This window comes from Carettochelys insculpta, chromosome 1, assembly GCF_033958435.1.
Source record: "Carettochelys insculpta isolate YL-2023 chromosome 1, ASM3395843v1, whole genome shotgun sequence".
In the NCBI taxonomy this organism is placed as follows: Eukaryota; Metazoa; Chordata; order Testudines; family Carettochelyidae; genus Carettochelys; species Carettochelys insculpta.
The window spans coordinates 287,080,821-287,100,997 of NC_134137.1; the positions used below are offsets into that span (position 1 = coordinate 287,080,821).

Sequence of the window (20,177 nt, forward strand, 5' to 3'; positions counted from 1 at the left end):
GTACAGATAGTCACTTCTTCAAAGGCCATTACTGGTCTGATAATTTCACTATCATTTCCTATGTTTATCACAATGGGGACATGACCTGACAGATGCTACCATAAAATGTATTTTAAATAATAATTAGATTTGACTGAAATGCTAAGCATCAAAAGAGGGTAGTATGTACACTAAAATGATTCTTAAAAGGATGACAAAGTTGTAGTAGTTGGTCAATTGTGAATGTCTTTTACAGCTAATCCCACATGATCTTCTGGATTGCTCTTTCTGTTTAGTAGCTCCAGCCTCATGTGAATGCACAGACTAGTTTCCAGCAATGAATTTGTCAGTACTCAGCTGCCGCCCACAGTCTTGACAAGAGCTAGCACCTGATCTGCAAACATCACACAGGCATCCTCCCTAGTTCATTGCTTCTGGCCTTATAACTTACTTATTTCCAAGGCTTACCTTCCACTTGCTAATTAGGGCCTTTCTTTACAACACACACATTTCCTTAACCAAAATTAAACTAACCCAAATTCTTTGATTTCACATTTGTCCTGCACAGTGGGAGTTTTATTCTTATAAATCTGAACCAGTTTGGGAAAAATAATTTGTTACCTCAAGGGTAACAAACTAGATAATGATAGAAGCAATAGAAATAGAAAAACCCCTTTTATCAGAAGATGCACATTCATCTATTTCAGGGTCTATCCCCCTAGGTATAAACCATACATTAGAAATAAAGAGGAGATAGCAAATGAGGTATAAACAAAAAAATGTTTTAAGAGTATTAATACAGGGCTAAGATAAAAGGAGAAAGACATTAAAACACTTCAATGTGCAGTAAATTATTCCCTCAGCATAAAGTTCAGCCCTCAACCAAATAAAAACTTCCCATAGCTCTGCAATACAAATAAAAAAAACCACACAATGGAAACCTATTTCCTACTTAAACTTGAGGCACTGATAGGAATGTGGCCACAATGCTCAGGACCAACAACTCTCCAGCTTAAGTCTTTGAGGAAGAAACTCTTGGGAGGCCAGCAAATGATGTTCAGCTTCACCAGCAGAGAAGCCCTTGAGGAAGATGCTCACTCAGCCTCAGGATTCACTACAGGGTGGATTCTCTGTAGGATGATGTTCCTGATATTCTAGGCACCCTTCTCCTTTCCTCAGTCTGGTCTTGGAAATGCTGGTGTTCCTTGAGCATCTGTCTGAACAGCTCGGAGGCCATTACCACAAACACTATCTCTCAGATGGACAGCACAGTCCAGGTGCTGAGTGACCCCTTATACAGTTTCTTTGGCAGGAAAAATTCTGATGTGATAGAACGTTGGATGTCAGCTCTGATGGGGAAAACCAGTTCCATCCAGCGAGAGCTAGCACGGACCTACCACTGCCAGGCTGTTTACAAGCAGGCTGGCAGAATGGAGTCCCAGGGTCAGGATACACAGATTCCATATTTGATCCACAAAAACCAGTGATCTGCTCCAGAACCATCAACAAATCATCAATGATACAATTGATTAAATTATAACACAACATCAAACGTATGAAACCTTTATATTTAACAAAGCAAATACATAAATAAAGAACACAGACAAATTGAAGGAGACAGGAAGTCATCAAAATAATTCACTGCTTGCAGAGACCTAGACACAGTTGTGCTTGTTGCCAGAGGGACGAGATGGCACCTGCTGCTGCATGAATGGGTGGGAAGGAGTCTGGTTTAGAAATGGAAAGGTGGAATCTTCATTGTTGTTGGTGAGGCTGGGGAGTTGTATGGCCACATCCTGTCCATCAGTGTCTCCCAAGATTTCCAGATTGGAAGTGGCAAGTGAAGGAATGGAAGTTGAAGACATCCGGTCATGGTAGCCAGAGAGAGAGCAAAGTCTGAGAGGGTTTTTGTTCTTCCCATTTTTGTTCAGACCAGGACAAAAATAGGGGTACACATCCAGAGAGGATTTCAGGCTGAACGTGTATATGTAAGACATTTCCAAAACATCATAGAAATCTAACCTCTGAGCCTTGCCATCCAAGTGAATCCCAATTACTTCAGGCTGCTTGCCAAGTCTTAGTTTAACTGGATGATCCTCAAAAGCTATATAATCTGTATCGTTAAAAAATCGTATCCCCCAATACCCATTCTCTGGCTTCAAATCCTGCCAGCCTTTTCTATTGGCCTTCCCATCTGTTATCCCAAGATCCCATTCTGATTTATCTCCCACATACACTTCCCAGTAATATTCCTTCTCAGCTCTGAGGATTTCAGATCCCAGCACGCAGGCCCATGCATCAAATCTCTCCGGAATATCTGTCACTTCTCGTTTCAGGTCAGTGTGCTTTATGAGTAGGTGATCCGATGAAATGTGAAGGTTGGGATGGGCAGTGTTTAAATCCAGTCTGATTTGTACTGCACAGTTAAAGGAGGGTGGGGGAGAGAAAGGGAAAACAAACAAGTGTGGATGAACTTTCATTTCCTGCACAACCCAAGTCACAAGCACATCCCCTAGCAATTTACTATCAGTCTTCCTGAGGCCCCTCTACAGACTTAAATTATTTTTCTGAGCAGAAACACATTTTAAATCATCAGAACTGTGCCCCCTGCATCCAAAACATACTGCTGGGGGGAATTTTGGTGACTGTGCACCTGCACAAAACAACCCCCTCCTCCCCGAACTCCTGCGGTTTCCTACAGAAAACATCAGAGAAGCCACATGGTGGGGAGGGAGCCAACCCTAGGAACAGTTTTTGAGATGGGCAAACAGAAGTGAGGCATGGGGGGAGAGGGGCGCACAAGGCATTGTGTGCCACTGCCCCTTCCCTGTCATTTCTGCAAGTACAGAGCCACTCGGCTGAAGAAGGCTGTGTCTGGGCTCCATTGATTAGTCTGCACCTCAACAGACAAGTTTTAGTCATGCTCCTCTTCTGTGTGCTGGGAGCCTTCCTGTTTTCTGCAGGAAAGAATGAGTGCACACAGTAGGGATGTGGAAGAGAAGTTGGGGAAATGAGGGAAGTGGGTGAGAGGAAGGCACAGCAGGGAAGAAAGAGGGGGTAGATTAAGGCAGAGGTGGGAATGTGGGAGTGAGGGGGGATGGAGAAGGGGATAGGGAAATTACTGGGAGACACAGGATCCTGGCCTGTGGTGTCCCCTGAGCTCCCACATTAAGCCGACCCATCAAATCCTCACCCTCAGAAACCCTACCCGCCTACACCTGCACCCTTTTTAGAAGGCCTGCACATCCAGGTCACCATCTCTCTGATCCCCAAACATCTGCACCTGGACTCTTACCCCATCATGCTCCACTTCCACAGCACCCAGATCCCAACCCATGCAGGTTCCCACAACCCAGAGACCCTGTCCCACTGAGCCCCAACCACCTTCACTCGGATCCTCTGCAGAGTCCCATTGTCCCCGCACCTGAAATCTCCCAACAAACCCTTTCACAACCAGATACACCACTGAGCCTCCCACACACAGAAAGAAACCTCTCACCCCACACGTGGATCCTCCATATTGAGCCCCTCCACACTTGATCCTACAGGGTTGAGGGGGCCCACCCACACCTGGTGCAGAAGGCTGGGTCCCAGGGTATTTCTGAGGCAGGCCCACTCCTTGCACTGTGTCAGGGTCAGATACAGCCTCACTGCCAAGTGCCTCTACCAAGGGAGGTGGGGGCTTCAGAGTGATCTCCCACTTCATTACAGCCATTGGCCCATGCTCTCCACTGCGGTGCTGAAGCCACATTTATTGATAAACAAAATTTGCAGACTTTTAAAATATTGTGGGCAGAATTTAAATTTTGGAGTTCATAATTTTAAAAATTTTGGTGCAGTATTCCCTCAGGAGTTAAAATTATATCTGCTCACTTTACTAGGACTCTGCTTCTTGCACCTAAAAGTGGCGTCCTGCACAGACACAAAATTTCTATCTGCATCCAGTCTGTGATCCTCAAACACGGTTGTCAGATAAAAGGTGCATATCTGCTCATATGTAGGGCTTTACTAGTGAGCACCACACAGATAGGAGAGTTAATTGAATTTCATTCCTTCTGTATTTTATTAACAGAATTCTTCATTACATCTGAATTACACTTGGCCAAGCCCACTGAATGGGAAGCTGCACAGGTGTCAATGATGGCTTAAATTTGGAGACAGTAGAATTGTGGAAAACACTCTAGCTGGACTTTCAGAGCCCAGATTGTGTTTTATAATTAGTGGCTAGACAACATAGCTTTTTATTTGTAAATTAAGCCAATTTTCTGTGGAAATCATTGACAGACCAAAAATATGGAATCCCACTTGACCATTTTTACAGAGACAATTTTCACAACAAAAACAATCAGTCTGTGATTGGCAGAGCCTGTCTTTGTCTCACTCTGGAAGGCAGTGTCCAATTTCATACTTATTGACAAACAAACTGTTCTCAGTGACATCGTAGTAATGCCAATGATGTCACAAAACTACTAACTGCTTACATTCATGTGGATTTATCCCTCTGCAATGAGGTCTGCTCAGGTCCTCAATAATAGAAACAGGAATTTGACACAATAGTGACATGCATATGAAGACTCTGGGCTACAGCTTTTGGGAAAGCTCACACATTCCTCCATTTTATAGTTCCTTCTGACCCACTTTTTGAATAATCATTCTTCTCCAACAAGAAGGCAAGACACTGACTTGTCCACCTCTATTACTAAGGAAAGCTCATTGTGCACACTGAGAAGAGGAGAGATCTTCAGAAAATGGTGCTGGACTAAAAAGGTAGTAATTTCACTGAGATATCAAAGAATAAATAAAATAACTGGGTTTTGATTACTCACCAGCTGAGTTTCGGGCCTTCAATAGCTCTGAAATTAAAAACAACAGTTCATAGGGAAGAATGCCAAAATTAACTAAGTTTGCACTATACACCCAATTGTGACACTCCTCTTAGAATCCACATCGGAGAAAAAACCATCAGTCTTAAAAGTGGCAAATTAAGTATGTCACTGAGATAGAATTCTTCAGCCAGATTTGAAATAAATTAGACAAGAAGTTCATTAGTTGTGACACCTTAAAAAAGGCCAACTCCAAAAGTTCATACTTACACTTAGAATCAAGATATATAGACAATGAAATAGCTAAGTAAATTACCTGACTTTCTAATGTGCTGTGTAACCAGCAGCCCCAGTGAAATCAATGGGAGCTGGTAGGCAGTCAGTATTTCTGACAAAACTGGCTTCTTATTTTGGTATTTAAATACCAGCTTAGAAAGTTCACTTAAAATACCTACTTAATAATATTATCCATAGGTATTTAGAGTTAAATATGGATAGCTGTGCATTATCTACCAAGAAAACAGAATGAGTCAGTTAGTTGCAACAAAAACTAACTTGTTTGTTTTGATAGTATATAGACTAGCACAGCTATCTCTCTGATACTATTCAGTTAGTTGAGTTACTGAAATCAGTTAGTTGAGTGCTAGTGCACAGGACCAAAAATTACTTTAATTTGATATTTTAAATAAGTTCTCCAGAATGGAATGTTCATGTTTCTCAAGCTGAGAGGGAGTTCTGGAGACCAAGCCAGGGAGAAGCAGGAAGCAAAAGATTTCTTTGCTCCCAATGTCTCCCACATGGAACTTAGGGAGCAGGTGGAAGAAATGCCCTTTTCAGCATGCTGCCATCACCCCTGTCCTGAGTCCTTTTAGGTCACCTTTCAGGTCATGCACTTGCCCACCAGTGAGCACCATAACATATACCAGAAGGAGGTATGCAGTATGGGAAGGTGGAGGGCAGCCATCTGTGGGAAAGGAACAAGTTCTGAGCTATCTAGAACAACTAGATGTGCACAAGTCCGTGGGTCTGGATTTAATGCACCCCAGGGTACGCAGGGAATTGGCAGAAGTCATTGCTGAACCTTTGGCCATTATCCTTGAAGACTCTTGGAGATCAGGGGAGATACCGGATGACTGGAAGAAGGCAAACGTAGCACCCATCTTGAAGAAAGGAAAGAAGGACAATCCAAGGAACTATAGACCCATCAGCCTTACCTCAATCCCTGGGAAAATAATGGAGGGAATCCTCAAGGAATCCGTTTTGGAGCACTTGGAAGAGGGGAAAGTGATCAAAAGTAGCCAACATGGATTCACCGGGGCAAGTCCTGCCTGACTAATCTGATTAGCTTCTATGACGAGGTAACAAGCTCTGTGGACATGAGGAAGTCAGTGGATGTGATATACCTTGACTTCAGCAAGACTTTTGATACAGTCTCCCACAACATTCTTGTCCATAAATTAAGGAAATATGGATTGGATCTTTGGACTATACGATGGATAGAAAGCTGGCTTGATGGTCGGGGCCAACGGGTAGTGGTCAATGGCTCAATATCTGGATGGTGGTCTGTTTCAAGCGGAGTGCCGCAAGGCTCTGTTCTGGGGCTGGTGTTATTCAACATCTTTATTAATGACCTGGATGAGGGACTGGATTGCACCCTCAGCAAGTTTGCGGATGACACAAAACTAGGGGGAGAGGTAGATTCGTTGGAGGGTAGAGAGAGAATCCAGAGGGACCTGGACAAATTGGAGGACTGGGCCAAAAGAAACCTGATGCGGTTCAATAAGGAGAAGTGTAGAGTCCTGCACCTGGGGTGGAAGAATCCCAAGCATTGTTACAGGCTGGGGACCGACTGGCTCAGCAGCAATATGATCAAAAGGGACCTAGGGGTTATGGTGCATGACAGGCTGGATATGAGTAAACAGTGTGCCCTTGTAGCCAAGAGGGCTAAGGGCATATTAGGATGCATTAGGAGGAGCATTTTGAGCAGATCTAGAGAAGTAATTATTCCTCTTTATTCTGCACTGGTGAGGCCACATCTGGAATACTGTGTCCAGTTGTGGGCCCCCCAGTATAAAAAGGATATGGATTTGCTGGAGCAGGTTCAGCGAAGGGCAACAAAAATGATTAAGGGTCTGGAGCACAAGACCTATGAGGATAGGCTGAGGGATTTGGGCTTGTTTAGTTTACAGAGGAGAAGACTGAGAGGTGATTTAATAGCAACCTTCAACTTCCTAAAGGGGAGCTCTGAAAAGGAGGGTGAGAAACTGTTCTCAGTGGTGTCAGGTGGCAGAACAAGGAGTAATGGTCTGAAGTTGAAGAGGGAAAGGTGTAGGTTAGATATTATGAAAATCTACTTCACCAGGCGGGTGGTGAAGCATTGGAATGTGTTGCCTAGAGAGGTGGTGGATTCTCCATCCCTTGAGGTTTTTAAGTCCCAGCTGGCTGGGATGACGTAGTGGGGGTTGATCCTGCTTGAAGCAGGGGCTGGACTAGATGACCTCCTGAGGTCCCTTCCAGCCGTGTGATTCTGTGAGGTCCCCTGTTTTTGAGCAACTCCTAAGGAAGTGTATGTGGGAGCACAGAGAAGAAAGACAGCATGGAGAGAAGTACACACACACCCTTACATACGCCCCGGCAAGTGGTCTGATAGAGTTTGCTAAAAACTAGCATATAAAAGAAATGTGCAGTTTCTAGTACAAACAGATTTTTCAAAGAGTAGAACAGCAGTGACCACTCAAAATAAAGCCCCTCATTCCCCAAACTGCCTTAACCCCAAACTTTCAAAACATAAAAACACACCTTCATGCTACAGGGTCACACATGAGAAAATTCAGGAAGAAAGTAACTTTGAGTATTGTTTATTTTATAGGAAAAATTATAGTAAGTTATAGGCAAAGGTCAAAAAGGCCTTATAACAATAATTGTCTTAGAGTCTTAACTATGGAGCCATAAAGCAGCTCAAAAATATAACATCAGAAAGACAGGACCATAGAAATCCAGCCACAAGCAGCAATTCCCAAGACACTCAAGTGCTCCATATGTGGTGGGGACATGTGCCAGCAAGGCAAGTATAAAACACTAATGATTTTAAACATATTACAAGTGTTAACTAAAGAGAATCACAACTGTCTCACTCAACAGCCCGAGTGGGGTGGGGGGTGATGCATGCATCAGTGAAAAGACAATTACCCTCCTGAACAAATCATTAGGCTCCTGAGACAGATACACTTATGAATATGATAGAAGAGAAGGGAATGAAAGAAGCAGACCATTATGAAAAAAAGAAGATGCAAAGGGAAACCAAAGAAGTCCATTCCTGAGAAAACAATTACATACCTTTTGCAATTTGAAGCTTTCCTGAAGGAGGAAGAGAAGAGATTAATGTGTACAGAAGAGACCATGAACTGATATTATACCTGCAACAATGCATCCATCATAAGCCAGCCTGAGCAATTCCCTCATCCTGCGCTGATGCTACATTCACATGATCAAAGTGTCTCCCTTCTACAGAGAGCTACTGCAACAAAAGATGACAAATGTTGACCAAAAAAAGAGCATTTCTGGTGAGCTCAGCAAATGTAAATGTAACAGACGAAATTCGCAGGACCAAGAGGCACAACTAATTATTCACAAGAGCTGAAAATAGAGTGGCACCCATTTCTTATTGATGTTTCTCTCCCCGCACATATTCTATGCCTCATTCTTATTTTTAATCTTTATCTCAAGATGTATTTGTCTACAAAAAATATTCTACACAGGAAAAGCACCAGAAACTTACCTCTAGATTTTCTCTCACTTTTGAGTATGATGCCTGTAACCACACCCAATATGATGAGCAACAAACACAATATTACAGGGGTGACTACATTTGTGCGATTATTAGATGGGAATAAATCACCTGAAATGAAAAAGAAGTGGGTTGTTAGTTCAGGAAAGAAACAACTTTAGAATTGGAAAAAGTCTCACTGATATTCCTCGTGACCCGTGTCCACATCTAGGACACTTTATTCACTCCACATGCACCTCTAAAGTCTCACATCATCCATGAATCCTACTAAGATCCCCCAAGCTACAATCATCTCGTTTCCTTAATCCACTTTGATCTACTGCATACCATACTATGTAGGCTTAAATGCCATCCACATACAAGAGAATGGATGTTCAAAGACTAGAAATTCCAAGATGACACAACGTAAAGCTCTGCTTTCTGTGGCTCTGTCCTGCCCTAACCAGTTATGTTCAGCAAGCCACTACCCTACTTCTGATCCCTAGACACATGCTTTGGAGTAGGATAGACTTACTGGAAAGCTGCAGCTCTGACTGTCTTGTCTGGTTTCGGAAGCTGCTTTGGATCTGACACACCAGGACTTGGTTCTTGTTATCTTTCACGTACAGGTGACTCTGAATATTGTGCAGATCTTGATCATCTTTCAGAGATGAAATAGTTGAGTTCTGTCTTTGGCCATGCCTGTTGGTCCACAGTATAACTGGTTCCGGATACCACCCTTCTGAACTGCAAGTGAGTGTCACAGCCTGGTCCTGGAAATGGTGCACAGAGATTGTGGGGCCTGTGCCAACAGCTGTATTAAGACAAACCAAGTAATATTAGCTTCCTCAAGAGAGAAACTCCACTACTTAATTCCCATTGGGAAACAACCATGTTGGTACCACTAATGTGTACACTGATGGTCTGTGATAACACATAGCCAGCAGAGGAACATCACAATCTTCTGTAGCTACAGCCAGTCACCACAGACACCCACTAACTGCTGCCAGCAGCCCTGGCCTCTTGGTGACTAGAGGTGGAGAATAACTGCTTAGGTACTTGGCAGAGGTTTGAAATGAAACAAAAGTGCCAGAGAAAAATGCATGTGAGTGTTTGTGAGGGCTACATACTAGTGAAGGACATGTCACCTGCCAAAACAGAAGAGCAATTCACTGACAACAAGAGGCTCATTACCTCCAACCTTTAACTCCACAAAGCCTTCCATGTAATTCAATGTGTTGCCAATGAAGCAGACATAGATGCCTCCATCTGCCACCTGAGCCTTTCTTAGCAGTAGAGAGATGTTGCCATTGAGAAGCTCCTCCTTGAACAACTCTGTCCTTCCCAGGTAGTGTGGGTTCTGCTTCTGCGTGGAGTCACCCCCATTCACATAATGATGGGCCAGGCCAGGAATCTCACTGCTGTGCCATCTCACTTCCATCTCTTTGGCACTGGTGCGAGGAGAAAGCTGGCATGGAAGAACGACATCTGTGCCAACCGTGGCCATCACTGGAGAATCTGACGCTTTCAAGGTAAAGCTTTCTGAAAGGCATATCGTGAAAAGTATTAACAGCAGTAGCACCTTTTTGCCTATACAGTTCCAAGATCTCCATAGTTCACCCCCTTGGCCCACTGACAACTGTTGGGTGAAGAGGACAGTTGCCCTCGGCCCCTTTGATGTGACATGGCAGCACTGGTCTGCTGCTACACGCGGCTCTGAGAGGGGGCAGCACTGTGATCTGGGCAGGGCTAAGGGCTAACTGACCTAGGTCCCACCCATCTGCCCTTGGCCCTGCCTCTTCTGGGGCACAGAGTGTGCCCCCCCGCCCCCAGACTGCCCCAGGGCTGGTGGTGGTGCCACTGCTACCCCCACTACATTCTGCCACCTGAACATTCCCATCAATAGTTCCCCTCACTATTCCTCCCATCTTCATCACCAAAAATCAAAACCCCAGCAGAGCGATGGTGAACAAGCGAGACTCTGAGCGACTTTCAAGTGGGCAAATCATGCAAAGGAGCATCCTGGACATCCGGAGCATACAAAAGATGGAATGGGAGCTACTCCTAAATCTGACAGTGCTGTGAAGGAACATAGCCTAATAATCTGAAAATACCAGAATCACAGACCACCACCTGCATCCACCCTCACTCAGCTGCACTATCAATAGCCCATACGTTACCACTCACAGCTCTCACCATCTGTGTTACAATTACAGTAATCCCTCGAAACATGCCACTTCCAGTTGCGCATAACTCACATTAACCGGAGGTAAGCGCAACTCAAAATCCCCCTCTCCCCCAGCCCTGGCTCAACCCCCACAGCCCTGGTTCAAACCCCCCTATCCCTGGTTCACCCCCACCTCGCGCAGTTCCAGCTCATCACACTCTGCGCTCGGCTCCAGCTCACATCTCCCATCCCCGGCTCTAGCTCACCCCTCCCCCTTGTATGGCCCCGGTTCACCCCCACCCTGCATGGCTCTGGCTCAACCCCTGAAAGGGCTGTGCAACCTCAGCTCACCACCACCACCCATAGCCCTAACCCATCGCAGGCTTAACCCCCCTGCTCCCCTCCCATGGCCCCAATCCACCGCCAGGCTTAACCCTCCCCAACAGTCTTCCACCCCGACCTCAGGACGTACTTTTCAAAAAGAGCTCCAGGTACTCCTGCTGCTTCCCCGGCTGCAGAAAGTGCATTCTGCCAGGGAAAAAGCCACCCCCTGACTTATGCAAAATTCAAGTTATGCACGGTGCATGGGAACACAACCCTCAAGGGACTACTCTAGCATGGTCCAGGAAGATTTCCTGCTCACTAACATATCTCTCCCACCCCACCACACCAACCTGTATGCCCCAAACCTAAAATGGGTGCAAGAGCACTGGCACTCCCCCAGCAAGTGCTCACAACATGTCTCAGGATGGAACCGTACCACTGCAAATGTTTTCTACTGACTCTCTTCTCCAGCCCTGGTCTAGATTTAGGAGACTCGCAATGACAGGTGAGCAGGGAAATGCCCTCTGTGTTCAATTTCAGAGATGCAGGGAGCAGCAATATTGGGTTAACATTTCTGTCAAATTCATTTCCACCTCCTCTCCCAGGATGGATCCAACGTCCTAGAAATAAAAGGTTCCATTGCTCAAATCCAACACTGCTATAAGCAGCGTGATTCCTGAGTCAGGTGTGCATATGTTCTATAACCAGGAGCAAGGTGAATGTGTGATTGGTAAAGAATTAAGGTATGTTCTTGGTAAAGATAGACTAATACTGAGAAAATTCATTAACTCATGGTTTCCAGAATAAATTAGCAGAGTTTGGGCCATTCATATTTGTGAGGTAAAATTCAGTCAATCATGAGTACTCAAATACGTGTTTGTGAAGCCTGAAAGCATCATGACTTTTAACATAAATGACAGTCCAGCTGAAAAGTCATAGTACACGTGAATTATTGGTTACATACAAGTCATTTATTTTTCTCTCACGGAAAGAATTCATTCACATCAGGAGGTGGTAACAATAGTACGAGAGTTAAGCAACCAGTGATGCAACAAATTGTCAAAAGTTTGTTTGCAGGCACATTATTTACTTCATACTTACTACAGAACACAACTGGTGCACAAATCTTATCAGAAAGGGGCCTACATTACAGTGTGATTAGCTTTAGTTCTTGTTATGTTACACCCACTACTGGGGCCTCACACACTATGTTGTTTTGTGGCTTTGGCTTTTTGTGAATTTTATTTGCTTGTTTGTTTCAACTAAATAAATATATACAAGGAAAATTACCCCCTTCTATTCCAATTTGGTAAAAATACATTTAAAAAAATCACCTCCCACTCCGGACTCTTTTATTAGAACTCTCCTACAGCTTCTTTCCCCTTTGCTCTTCTCAATAGCCCTAAGAAACTCTCTATCTAGCTCATCAACTTCCTCCTCTCCTTCCTCCCCTTGCATCTAAATTCCCTGAGCAAGCAAAATTTTCTGTCCTACAGCGCTCTTTAATCCCTTCATTCCCACCACAACAAATCTCACTATCAGCCTCCTCCTTGACCCAAAGAGCTTGTGCTCTATAATTATTCACTTCCACACTTCTACTATCCCTCATAATATGGAGCAAATGATTTTCCTCTGGTTCCTTTCTTCCCTGGGCTTCTGCACTCATTCATTGCTGCCATTCAAACTGTACAGCAGTGCAAGAGCTCTTCCATACACAACCCCTGTGATGGGTTGGACCACAGAAATCCCCTTTGGGTTGTCACCCAGTGTGCTAATCAAGCCACAAATGCCCATCTCCTGCCCCTATGGGGCTCTCCTCAACTCTCCACTCCCTGCTAGGCCAGAAGCTCTGGTCTCCACAAGCCTGGACCCAGCACTGAGGTTACCACCCCCTTCTAGAGCAACACAGACACTGGACCAGTTCAGCTCCAGTAGAGCTCAACTGCAAGGCTTCGACACCCAGGAACACAGCCCCCAAAAAGGACCAACACCCCAAATAAATCCATCTTATTCTGCATAAGTTTTATACAGAGAAAGCTCATAAGGTCAGTCCCCTTTATCCATGAAAGGGAGAGATGCACAGTGGTTGCTCCCTCGCCTTGTAACATTTATACATCGGGCTCAGTAATAAATATATATGTTTTTAATAATTAAGAGTGGGATTTAAGTGGACCCAAGGTGCTCAGTTCAAACTGTTCTCTCCGTGAACGGAAAAGCACGAGATCCAAAAGGAGTTTCAGAGCAAGGTGACTTGACCACATGTCTTTGTAGGAGCAGTTTGGTCTTACAGAAAAGACATGACTTTTTTAAGCCATTAAGTTTCCACATCATCATTAGCACATTCAGAATTATAAACAGATCCACACTTCATATTTCTAAGTTCACATAAAAGAATGATACACGCTCAAAAACTGGATGGATGCTTTCAGAAGACTGTAACATTAAAATTGATGTGAGGTATGAGGTATTTTGTCTAGAGCATCTTCAAGTTATGCATATCCATAAGCCAATTTTCATAAAGCATGGGAGGAGGCTGTCACCAACCCCTCTTTCTGTGTGATTTCTCTCCTCTCATTCCCCCCCACATGCGTTGGTGCTGTTATGATTTTGTCCACCTGGTTCTTGGGAAGAAGAGACCCCTACTCCCACCAAATGGCTAACGTAAAGATCAGAGAGAGAGCTGTGATTTTTTAGATTGAGGTACAGATCCTACTTACCTGAGGAGACATGAAATTCTATGTGGAAGAAAAAGGCAAAGGCCCAGAGCCCAGTCCTAGTAGGCAGCTCCATAGCCCTTTAAACAGAAAACAAGAGTTCACACTAATGTCCAGAAAATTCAGGGCTGAAAGGCCTGAAAAGCATTCACAAATCAAATCACGAGATCCAAGCTAATTTTTTCAGACTATAGAGGAATAATTTGGAGTTTATAGTTTAGTCATGTTGACATTTGAATAGCACCTTTCACTGCAGTTTGGCACAATAGATAGAACACTGGACAGGGCTTCAGGAGTCCTGTGTGCTATTCCTATGTATTGGCACTACTGTATAACCTTTTGGGAGGTCATCAGTTTCCTCATGCGTGAAATAAGAACAATGACAGTTATCTCCTATGTAATATATTTTTGAGATTTACACATGAAAAGTGTTACACAAGAGCTAGCTAAAAGGTCTTAAAGAATCCCAAATCACTTCTCCTGCACAACATAAAAACAATGAACTTGCAGTCTCTGAAGTGGAAATGTTATGGTGAAAGGGCATGTATGTGGCAGTCATATTAATAGGCTTGGAAGGATTATATTTTTATTGGTAAATGTTGATTTCACCACATATGCTCACAGTGTCCAACCAGTTCTATAGTAAATTAGCCATACGATTCTGAAAATGTAAATAATTTGATGCATCCAGATGCTGGGTCAAATTAATATAAAGTGGCTTTAGAATTCAGAAATATCTTCTGATTTTTTTTTATTCTCTGAATTTTTCTTTTTTATTTAAAAACAAATTTGAGTGCAACCATTTTTGAATTTGGTTTTTTTCGTGCCATACTCAACTACCCAAATAGCCACATGTGGCTAATGGCTAACGTACTGGACATCACAAATATAAGCAAGCACATGAAAATATTTTTACATTGATAAATTTCAGCTATCAAGAGGCAACGTTAAAGAAATGCTGCTTGAAAACTTTTTAGTTTGATTTAAGGATAGTTACTTTGTCTATTTTGACTTTTGATGTTGAAAGTTTGTGTTTTCACAGTTAAAGTCAAAACTTTATAGTTTTAATTTTCTGAATCTTGCCGTCTTGCTGATATACCACGTCCCTGCACGTAATTTCATGCAACCCCAAATTCTCCCACGATATCCTGAATAAAAATTACATTTTAAATAGAAAAAAACGTTTAGAAATAATTGATACGTTCTGTCAGAATCGTAACAAAATGAAAACTGAATTCTGCTCACATGTGAAGCATTTAGAAGACAGCAACAGCTCCTGAATTCTCCTTGCTCCAAAATGAGCTGTGCTGATGTTCACACTGGCAGGGACCATCTTTTCATTGTGTGTAAAGCCTCTAGCACAAGGGCTCCCAGCATACGCGTTGGAACTAGAAAGGCTGCTGCACCCCTTGGCTTGAAGGTTCCCTGGCGCTCCACATCTTCGCTGTACAACTCGTCCCAGCAGCCCGGGCTCCTGGCGGGACTAGAATAAGCAACAGCCACATACAAAGACTCCGCGCTGCAGCACAGCCGGGGGCTGCCTGGAGGGTGACCCTGAGGAGCTTTGCCCCAGGCACCCAAAGCAGGGCCATTGCCAATGGCAGGGCGGAGCCACCCACCCACTGCCTCCCTGCTCTCATCAGCGCGACCCACCCTCCGGGCTGCAGCCCCTCTGCCTCCGCCCTGGCCCGAGCCCCAGCCCTCCCCGCGGGCTGATGGTGCCCGCTGCAGGAGCCGCCCGCGGAGCGCCCGCGCACCTGCAGGCGCCGTTCCAAGCCCAAGCCCAGGCCGGCGGCAGCGTCCGCAGTTACAGCCACCTCTGCCCGCACAGGCCCGACCCGGCCTGGCCCCGAGGGCGGAAGCAGGAAGGAGAGAAGCTGCCCTAGGCATGCGCACGTGTGAAGGGACAGGAAACCAGCCCCCCCAGGGGAGATCGAGCAGGGACAAGAGCCGGACAAACGGAGATCAATAACTTTCCCCAGCCCCGCTCTGGCTTCGCGCAATCCTGGCCCGGCAAGAAGGGGCTTTTCTCCAGGCCTGTCGGCATTGCGGGTGTTCCGAAACGAAGGGGGTGTTAGGGTGCGGCAGGGCGCTCGGAGGCAGCCCGGCACGGCTCTGTGGGGCAGGAGCAGAGCAGCCACCTGGATCGAAGGACCACGGCTCAAAACCACGTCCAGGAGGCTGGTCGACAGACAGAGAAGGGATCCCCGACTTGTAGGCGGCAGTTGGGTTCGAAGGATTGATATATGGTTCCCAGACCTCAGTTGTGAGTTTGTTTTACCAGTCATAAAAGTAGGGTAGAAAACGGCAATAAATTGCCACGGAGGCGACCGCATACAGAGCAGCTGAGCAAACATGGTTGTTCGAAGCCTCTATAGTTAAAGAGCAAGAGATTATTCAAGGGTGAGTAGGACTTTTGGGAGGTCAACTCGTCACCCTTATGGAGGATGATTTTAAGGAAATGTGTCTAGAGGAGTATCAGGCCTCTAAAAAGCTCAGTTAAGCCATCTCAAAATGGGTACCCAGTAATTTGGGAATCCGTATTTATTCCCTAAAATCTTGGTCTGTGTGTGTTGATTTACAGATTTAAAGCATGCTTAGTGAGATCCTTTCCCTTTGAGTGACTGTGCAGAAGCAGCTGTTTGTGAAGAACAGTTTATCAAATTGTAACAGAGAGAAAGCCCTGCTAATCTATATACTATCAAAACAAAAAAGCAGTCCAGTAGCACTTTACAGACTACAGTGCTCCTGGACTGCTTTTTGTTTTTATCAAATTGAAATGTCACACTAAATCATAGAAGGTCAGTGTTTGGCAGGTTAGCATTTCCCTTTTGTAGTTTGTTGTGTTTGCTTTTAAAATATCTGAATAAACCTTTATATAGAAATTACCACCTTCCAAATGACCTCATGAATCGAAGCACTGAATCTTAATTTTGTGCCCCAGACAAAAACTGTGATGGAGTTAAGTTTGAAAATGTTTTCTATTAAAAGATTAATAAAACATCCACATTAGCTGGAAAGTTCAAGAAGCTAGATAATGTCACTTTGAACCTGACCTGTCCAGCCAGTGCCAGTTTAAGGCCCAGCTTGTGCGGAAATCAGGGTTGGGGTTATATTTAAAAGAATAGAAAATTTTCTGATGATGATACTAGTTTACTAAGGTAATCTTAAAAGGATAACTTGAAGTCCTCCATAGCCAATACCAAGCCTTGTGGAAAAAAATGGAAGGGTATCAACTGATCCAAAAACTTAGCCAAAGTCGTCCATATAATGAGTCCCATGAGCCAACTCCATATAAAGGGAACGAAGGCAAGGAGGAGGAGAAAGGATGATTTGATTATAACCAGTAGGTACCCACATGGTGAACAAATATTCAGTAGAGGACTCTTCAACCTATCAGGGCAAGGTCTAGCAATACAATGGCTGGAAAATTAAGTTAATAATTCAAACTGGGAATGGCAAAAGTATAACCGTGAAAGTGACTGATGTTTGAAACAATTTACTAAGGGTCATGGTGGATTCACCATCACTGGATTTTTAAATCCAGATTGAATCCCAACCCCCACTCCCCAGGGATGTGTTCTGGGAATTACTGTGTTTTACAGATCAGACTAGACCATTATGATCATCAGCGATGTCATGCTTAACACCAAATACTAGAAAATCTAGGAAGTCAGAGTTAGGGCCCAATCTCAAATCTCAGATCTCTCCTCAGCATCCCACTTGCTGACTGAAAAAACTTTTGAGTTGTCAGATGCAATTTCAGTTTTTCCAACTAACCAATAATTATAAACTTAGTATGGGTTTTAGTTTTCTGATTGGCTCACAACCTACCACCTATAACAGATGTTGGTGGGTGTTGATCTGTCTACAGATGATAAAAATGTAAGCACAAGTTAATGGCAGATTAATATAACCTTACAAGCAGAACTCAGCCTCAGCAGAGGACATGATAACAGAGTGCTAGTGTGTCTTATAGCTTATGTAGCACAGAACACAGAGAATGGACAAGCAGGAACATACTGCATGTTTTCACCTCTTCTCTTTGTATTAATTAATTAATTAGAATATTGCCCTGAAGGAACAGGGAGGAAATAGCAGAAGGCAGCCTTCCTAAACACATACATTAGTTCCCCTTTCTCTCAGCAGCATATTGGAGATACACTGGTGCCTCTAAGCAGACACCTGGAACAGATGAGGGACAATCTCTGACCCCTTGCTAAGGAGCAGGTGTCTGAATATCAGGAAGATGAGTTGGTTTAGCACAGTGTGATGTCCAGCCCATATAGAAAGGGTGGATAAAGTGAACAGGATCACAGTGAAATAGCATGCGTCTTGGACCATGTCTGGAGTAACAGGTTTGCCAACGGTGGTGGAGAATCCTCTGTCACGGGACGTTTTTAAATAAGGATTCAGCTTTCAGAGGAAAGCACTGTAAAATGCACTCCTGTTATAGTCTAACTACAGCTATTACATTTGAAATAGGATTTAATTTGGGGAGTCGTCTGTTATACAGGTCACCACTAATCCCATCTCAATGTTTCAAGAGCCACATTACTGATCGTTATTACCCAAAAGAACCATAGTAGTAGGAATTCATTGTTCCATGTAGTATTTTTATATATACAGGTTGCACTTCCCAAAACTGGGACTCTGGTCTGGCAACATCCATGGTCCAGCAGGGCCATGGATATTCCTGGACCAGAACACTCAGGGCCAGGAGCCCAGTGGCAGTGGAGCTGGTGACCCTGCCAGGCCCCCCAGCACCTGTACAGCCCTTGTCCATGGGTCCAGGGCCAGCAGTAGTGGGGCAGGTGGACAGTAGCCCAAGCAGACTGGCAGTAAGGGAGCTAGTGGCCGGCAGCCCAGCCAGGATGGAAACAGGGGGGCCAGCCATGGCTGGAAGCGGAGCCATCAGCAAGAAGGGGCAGCAGACTGTAGTCCAGTGGCAGGAAACCTCCACTCATTTGGGACTGGTCAGAGTGCTGGCCCAGGGACATCAAACTTGTATTACTCTCTGCAAAGCAACTGACCAAGTACTCTTTGCTCACCTACAATTGGTTGACAACACAGTGACAGCAATCTGATTAATACTTTCATCAGTTGCCGCAGCCGCCCATGCTTCATGAAAATTGGCTTATGGATATTTGTAAGTCAGAAGCTTTAGACAAAATACCTCATCTAAAATAGCAGTTTTAACATTACAATTTAATTAATGTGAATATCCTATTTTTGTGCACGTGTCGGTCTTGTATGTAATTGGAAATACGTAGTGTGGATCTGTTTATAGTTCTGAATGTGCTAATGAGATTCAGAAAGGGTACATTAGGAATTGCTCAATATTCTAACCAATGGTCTGTAAGCCCAAAATGTAGTTGGTCCTTCAAAAAAGGAAAAATTAAACAATAGGGGTAGGCACCAGATAGCTGCCAGAAGCACCCCCCCCACACTTACCACATAAAATGCCCACTGGAAATATCTAATATAGAACACAGGGGGAAGGAACAGACCCAAGCTAGGACCCTGTTTAGCTTGTGAAGGATATTTAGATCAACTATGTAGGGTAAGAAATTGCATGTAACAAGTTTATATTTATATATACGTACACACACATCATATAAATTAGAATTAGCTGGCATTCTTTAATGTTTGTAACTAAGATGAACTTACAAGCTTTCACTGTGTAAAACTTTCTCATGAAGTAAGATTTGTTTGTCCCTTTTGAGTGTAGTTTCCTTAGTGCTATTGAAGGTTTTATATAGCTGAGTCCTCCCAGAGCTGAGCTGGTTCAGTGTCTGTATTGCCCTGTTTTGAGGGTGGGGGAGGGGGAGGTGTAATCCCAACTCTGTTCCTTGGCTGGTGGAGACCAGGGCTTCTGACCCAGTAGGACTAGGTAATAGAGTGTCCCAGTGTAGCCAGACAGAATCCCCCTGCTCTACTCCATCTTGCTCCTTTTTGTGCCTCTGAGCACCAAGCACAAAAAAACAGCAGTCTTAGAATGTTTGAGAGCACAGATGCACTTATCTCAGGCCCAGACTTTTCACGCTTCAAAACACAGATGTGCCGTGTCAGCATGACCCTGGACTGAAGAATACAGACAAGGGGGCTAACAGGCTAGCTGTTGACCACAGGGCCTCAACTTGCCCTTGGCTGGTACTGATAATTGATAGGCCCACACTTCATCCCAGAAAAAGAATCTCCCACCCATACAAAAAGAATGTCCTGTTTTAATGATTTGGTTATCTGTATCTTACAAGCGTAAATTAAATTGCAACTGCCTTATGAGAACTGGAGTCATGAAGACGAACCAGTACAATTGGTACCTTTAGATAAGGAAGAATGTGCGTGACCCAAGGGGTATAAAGAAGGGCCCAGCAGACCACTCTAACTAAGCTCCAATTACC

At 44.3% G+C, this 20,177-nt stretch overlaps 1 protein-coding gene across 3 annotated transcripts; it reads right to left on the reverse strand.

The window, feature by feature from the left end:
* Positions 1–659: 659 nt before the first annotated feature.
* LOC142021830 (butyrophilin subfamily 1 member A1-like) lies at positions 660–15,646 on the reverse strand. 3 transcript variants are annotated; one of them, XM_075011075.1, is made up of 10 exons: positions 15,531–15,646; positions 15,019–15,256; positions 13,777–13,853; positions 11,496–11,679; positions 9,763–10,110; positions 9,104–9,382; positions 8,581–8,700; positions 8,139–8,159; positions 4,806–4,832; positions 661–2,395 (listed from the first exon to the last, which is right to left on the reverse strand). In XM_075011075.1, the coding sequence occupies exons 5-10, from the start codon at positions 10,073–10,075 to the stop codon at positions 1,635–1,637; spliced, it is 1,521 nt and encodes a 506-aa protein (XP_074867176.1). In that variant the 5' UTR covers positions 10,076–10,110; positions 11,496–11,679; positions 13,777–13,853; positions 15,019–15,256; positions 15,531–15,646; the 3' UTR covers positions 661–1,634. The 3 variants fall into 3 exon arrangements, with proteins under 3 accessions (XP_074867159.1, XP_074867167.1, XP_074867176.1); XM_075011058.1 differs by lacking the exon at positions 11,496–11,679 and having other exon boundaries at positions 660–2,395; XM_075011066.1 differs by lacking the exon at positions 11,496–11,679 and having other exon boundaries at positions 660–2,395; positions 15,019–15,247; positions 15,531–15,641.
* Positions 15,647–20,177: the final 4,531 nt, after the last annotated feature.

Bases quoted from the DNA above. Each gene is read 5' to 3' on its own strand.
- LOC142021830 (XM_075011058.1), bottom strand. The intron at 9,383-9,762 runs GTAATGAGCCTC...GTCTTAATACAG, and splicing joins TGTGGAGTTAAAGGTTGGAG to CTGTTGGCACAGGCCCCACA. The intron at 8,701-9,103 runs GTAAGTCTATCC...TTTTCATTTCAG, and splicing joins GTCAGAGCTGCAGCTTTCCA to GTGATTTATTCCCATCTAAT.